The 6,101-nt window shown below is 38.8% G+C and overlaps 1 protein-coding gene across 2 annotated transcripts in view; it reads left to right on the top strand.

Annotated features, from left to right (window-relative positions):
• Positions 1–3,497, top strand: part of LOC124127963 — a 42,492-nt gene extending 38,995 nt beyond the window's left edge. For both annotated transcript variants that reach the window (XM_048397573.1, XM_048397572.1), the window contains exons 3-4: positions 1,490–1,851; positions 2,230–3,497. In XM_048397573.1, coding sequence (XP_048253530.1) covers positions 1,490–1,851; positions 2,230–2,637 — 770 coding nt within the window. In that variant the 3' untranslated portion in view covers positions 2,638–3,497. The remainder of the gene's footprint in view (positions 1–1,489; positions 1,852–2,229) is intronic.
• Positions 3,498–6,101: the final 2,604 nt, after the last annotated feature.

The following is a 6,101-nucleotide window of genomic DNA, read 5'->3' as shown; positions in this document are numbered from 1 at the left end:
GGCTAAAACAAGGACTGGTCGGCTCGGAGTAAGTATGCTGTGTCTGAGTGGGGTATTCATGTTAAACTGCGGCATGGTATCTCGGTGAGCTTGCACTATAAATCGGCATCAGTCCGGACCAGTACAACCAGCCACACACACACACACACGCGCGCGCGCGTGCATGCACGTCGCTATATAAGTGCAATAATCTTGGACGCGACGTTAAACCCACCTCACGTCACTTGTTGGTATCGGCGACAGTGTGAGTGACAGGGGTGGGAGAACGTAGATAGGCACTAAATGGCTCATACAAAATTGCTGAGAATGGTCGGACAATCTATGTGGGCAATGCCGAAAGTGCATCAATCAGAAGAGCACTGAGGAGACATTTCAAAGGAATGGACAAACAACACATTGGAGCATATCTAAGCACCCTACACGAAGAATACAAAGAGGAATTTATAACAGTGTTTTGGCTTGATATTACCATCAAACATGCCTGTAATTGTAGCTACCTTAAGTGTTTTGAAAGAATGGAAGGAAGAAAGCCACTGTACAACATGCAGGGCCATGCCTTCATCGCGCGACCAAAGCGAGTCGGTTCTTGTTCTGAATCTGGCCCAGATGATCACAAAATGGATACTCATGAAATCGAAAAATCGGAGTAAAGGATACTTTGCGAACATTTTGAATTTGAATAGGGCAAATGTATTCTCATTTGCATAAGTTGTGGTTAATTACTGTTTCTTTGTCTGACCAATTTCTTTTTATATTACTTGGTCGAGCTGAATAAAGATTTCGTCAAAAGCAAGATTAACTTCGTTATTATTGAGGTCATTATTTGATATGGCATCACCTTTACTGACATGTTTGGTTATTAATATAGCCAGTCAGCTTATCAGAGTGAGTGAGTGAACTGAGTTTAACGTCGCTTTTAGCAATATCACGGCGATAGACACCAGAAATAGGCTCCACACATAGTACCTATGTGGGGAATCGAACAAAGAGCTTCAACGTGACGAGTGAACGACGGACCATTTGCAGAGATTTAAAAGATATCAATTCACAGAATAAGTGCATGTTGTTGTTTTTAATGATAAGAAGTGACCAAAAAATATTACGAAAGGTAAGGGTTAAGGGTGTTGTTATTTTGTGCGGCATTGGTGATTTCGTCATGGCATTTGGATAGTAGGGTTCATTATGCATGCTGTCATCCAATAGTTTGTCTTGACCTGGCATGATTTGGAACAGGCCTCAGGCCGTTATCGTCATAACATTGCTGACTGCGGTTGAAAAAGCGTTATACTCGGTTACATTTCTTAATGACAATATTGTTTGTGGTAGATTTAAGTATTAATGTTACTTATTGTTTGTTGTTTAACTCTGCATTCAGCTCAGGAATAGTCCAGCTGCATGATGGCGGCTTCTTTTTAACCTTTTTTCTGTACGATCCCGAGTCGTGCTGTCCAACAAATAGCCAAACCTATTGTATTTGTTCTCGTTTCAGACATGGCAATGTTCACGGACTTCAACCGAGACAAGTACGGAGTTGTTCGGGGTAGGTGTCGAGACTGCCCCGAGGACTGTCCTCAGTATTCCCTACCTGTCCTCAGACACAACTGTACATATTGCGGGTGTCCGGCGGGTCAGCATGAGAGGGTGGAACCTCGACCTGAACTCATCATCAAGATAGAACCAGGGAAGGAGGGGGCAGGATCTTCGGGGCGGCCTGTTGGAAGATCACAACCTGGTCTGTCGAGAAAACAGGACGGGCTGCCTACAGCTCAAGCCCAACCTCGTTCCTCCAGGCGAAATAAGTCGCCAATTGTTTCACGAAAACATCCGGATACATCGGGAGCAGTAACCCAGGTATAATTTCAGTTTAATTAGTTCTTGAGCTTTTGAATGTTTTTAGAAGTTCTTTGTTATTCTTGATTATCTTCGTTTTATATAACCTTATGGCTACTATTGTGTGACCACAAGTGATCGAGGGCAAACGTTATTAATTTATGTTTAATCTCAGCTGCAAACGAGGCTTTGAACATAGCACATATTTACGTCGGTTATTTGTTGTCATACTAAATGGTGTTTTCCCCAAACCCCTCCACCACAAGATATTTAGTAGTTGGTCTCTTAGACATTAGATGCTGAGTTTTTATACTTAGGTTTTTGCAATTAAATATTGAGTTTGGTTGATTAAACGAATTTTCATAACTAACCTTTTTAAATTTTACTTGTATATTTCAGAAACGTTGTGAGACGTTATTTGAGGATACTGGCGTCAATGTTTCTCTTCTTAAAAGAAACCTTAAAAGAAGAACACAACGTGGCGTGTTCACAATCCTATGGAAGGGATATATAATTTATGTTGGTGAGCCAAAGAAAACGCCCATATTATCAAGCCTCCGTAGTATCTTTGCTGGTAGAAGCAACCAAGACATCAGCACATTTTTGAAAAGTCTACCCAAAGATTTGAAAAAGAAGCACATCAGAATCGCCTGGCTGAAACGCATGGATGACGACCCACATCGCCAAACTTGTGGCAAAGGCAAGAAAAAGGTGGTCTCGTACCGACAGTGTATTTCAAAACTGCAAGGGAAGACTCCAAAGGATATCCTCAGGTATTACATGAGTGGACAAAACATCAGGCGATAGAATCAAAATGGTTGTCGTGTTTTAACATTCATCACCACATGTGTCCGTGATCTACAACAAGGCTCGTCCACCTCAAGGGCCGCCATGCGTCTCAACGGCGCAAGCCAATCAGAAGGCGCGTCAGGATATGGGTACTACATTCAGTGTAATATCGTTTTTGTTGGTATACCAAGAGATTGACAATGTATCAAAGAAATTCAGTAATCACCTATCTCAAAACAAATTATCTAATCACAGACACACACACAATGCTTTGACAATGATGTTTAGAGCGGCGTTAAACCAAACTCACTCACTCACTCTAACGTAACTATCATGGACTATCCCTTGTCGCCTTCAAGTGTACCAGCAACATATGCTTGTGGTAAGAGGCGACTTCGTAGATTGGTGGCATCATATGCCGAATGCGTGGCTGGGGCGTTGCTTATAATATATATCACTGGTTTGTCTGGTCCAGATTCTATTATCTATATGGTTGGGGCTAGGAATTCTCATCGTAGCTGTTAAAACGTGTTTATACTAAAAATACCAATCACTGGTTTATCTAGTTCAGATTAGTATTCACCGCCTTTCTGTACACAGTATGCAGTGTTTAATATGTTTTGTACTTTAGACTAGTATATGTCTGACATTTGATTTTGCACTTTGACCATGCCTTTATGTTTATACTTTAGGCGAGTATATGTTTTTTTGTTATGATAAATAACAAATTTTACCAATATGTCGACAGAAAACCAAACGTCTCAGCATAACTTGTTTTTAAAAAAAATATTTCTGTTAACCTTATATTCCAATAAAATTTGCTTATGGAGAATGCCATCTTTCACTGGACAAAATATCATCCATTCCAAAAAATCCAAAACTTGGAAATACCACCATTCCAATTGGAAATATGACCATTCCAATATTTGGAAAGGTCATATTTCCAAGCTTGGATTTGTTTGGATTTGTTTGGATTTGTTTGGAAATGTTTGGAAATATTTGGATACAACATGTCATAATCATATCTGTTAAACGTTGTACAACTTTTGACCTTATGTGAGATTAGTAATGACATGAAAGTAAATAATTAAGAGTATTTTGGCACTATGTTCCACGAAAAAGACCAAATCATGAGCAAATTTAACTAAAAGAAATTCTGTCATTTAAAGTGGCTACTCTTTATATCTAATTTCTTATCTTCCTTGCCTATAATCATATGACATTGACTTTGAACTTTGAACAATTAAACAAATATTTTGTTTTCCCATACCGACTTACGGTTGTCGTAGAACAAAGACCGTTTCGAGAATATAGAGGGCCTCATTATTATAATTTGAACTAATATACATATGTACATAATAGTACTAGGTATAAATGAATTTTGATAAGTGTTCGTACAAGAATATGAAATGCGAATTATCTCGGAATTATGCGCAACACATAGGGCTGAAAATTGTATAATTGTTCTGGAACTATCTGACTGTAATTCAAAACAGGGAACAATATTTCGTCAAATGAATTATTGAGCCAGGAATGCAACGATTTAAATGCTGAACAAATGAATAAACATATCTGGAACAGAGTTGACTGTTCATGTGGACAATTATATGCTACGTCTATTTCCAATGAAGTTTATCACCCCATGTTATAGCATTTGTTTCATATAAAAGATAGAAACCAAATAAATGGGACAATTAGTTGTTATGAATTAGCTTTACTTCTGTGACATATCACACAACTAAATGTGAATATGTTTATCAAATAATCAATTACAGTAAGTAACCTAGTGTCCTTATTTATACACAATTTAATTACGTATTGGGGTACACTATATAATACACATATACACGGATTGATTTTTGTTGTTGACAATTTAATCATAACCCAAATCATACAAATCAAAGTGTGAAAGTAGTGACTAACTTTATGATCAAGGGTATAAATACTCAATTGTTTCTATTAATCCTAATAGTATAACAATAAACCCTGTGTATATACTGAGCATATTAAGATACATCCGGATCTACGACCGCAGCCATATAATCAATCAAGGAAAGTATATTAGATTGAATTACAAATGTGCTATCACTTAAACAAAATGTTCCGTTATCCACGTAAGCCTAAACCTGAGAGAAATAAAGTTGTGTTCTGTTCTGAAGACGCCGTCATGATTAGTTGGCGCCAGTCTAGACTGTCCAATCAACGTGAATATACAAACCGTGATGTTACTTGACCAGTTGATGACACCTGTCAAACTCAAAGTGCCCCTGGTCCTCCACCCACCATGTGTAATACTTTAGCGTACTTGATTGTTTAATTTGCAGTTATATCACTGTTAGGCTGAGTGATGAGAGAATACATTTTGTTGTTTTTGTAAATGATCGTTTCCATTTTCAACGTGGTAACCTTATAAGTGACTAACTGTTTTATCATGATGAAATGAAACATATTAAAATAATCAGAGGGACTGACGATCGCATTTTTCGCATAAATGTCATGCTCGCATTAATTTCATGATTTACTGAAGATAGATTTGAACATTTCTGAGCAACGATCATGTTTGGGTAAAGGAAGTAATCTTATCTCCGCTTGCAATTGGATTCAGTTCCGAGATCGCAGCTTGACTGTTCGGTACGGCCGAAAGGCGGCATCCATGTTGTTCACGCTCCGCTGATCACGGATTCTGTATTCTGCTTATGAGCCGGGATGCGCATGAAACACGGGTGTCAAAACGAATATATTTACCAATTATACGTACGGTCAATTAGCAAGTCCAAGAGACAATACCCTGGTTCTACCACCTTTAGGTGTAATTACGTCGCATGCCCCTGGTTCACGGTTCGTCTGATCTCCCGTCATAAAACCACGATGTTTATTTACCTGGAGCCTCCGACAGCGCCGACTTCCTGTGTACGTGTACACTACTGCCTAGAAGTCCATTCCCCTTACACGCACCCCAACCGCCACTCGTGTGCAACGCGTGACACACTCATTAGAGGGGGAACAAACTTTTGACCAAAGGAGGACCCGTCTTAAGCTGAACCTGGAGGTGGTAACAAGGAGAGAACATTTTGTTATCCTGACGAAAAATGATAATACACATGTATTTGCTAATGTCTCCTTTCTTTATGTGATTTTGTGGGAATAACATGAATACTGTTGTGTTTAAATAGATCTGTCTTGTTTTATACGACCATTGCTTCTAAATCCGATGGTGTTAAGATAATACATGGTCCTGGAACATGTTATTGCAATTAAAATGCTTTTATTGTGATTTGACATTAACCGTCTGTAGTACGACTTTCAGTGATAATATGTATGAGGTTTGGCGGCGCATTGTTTTTATTGGACCCTAATTACTTTATGATGACTTGGACTCTTTATCTCAGCTCCATAGCCGTGAGGCTGGAAAAGAGCAGCATGTAATTAATGAGGGTGGGTTATATCATTGAGGATACACTTGAGGAGAGAATTGACCATGT

This window comes from Haliotis rufescens, unplaced genomic scaffold (assembly GCF_023055435.1).
Source record: "Haliotis rufescens isolate VD_foot unplaced genomic scaffold, xgHalRufe1.0.p SCAF_17, whole genome shotgun sequence".
Taxonomy (NCBI): Eukaryota; Metazoa; Mollusca; class Gastropoda; order Lepetellida; family Haliotidae; genus Haliotis; species Haliotis rufescens.
This window is presented reverse-complemented; position numbering and strand designations above follow the sequence as displayed.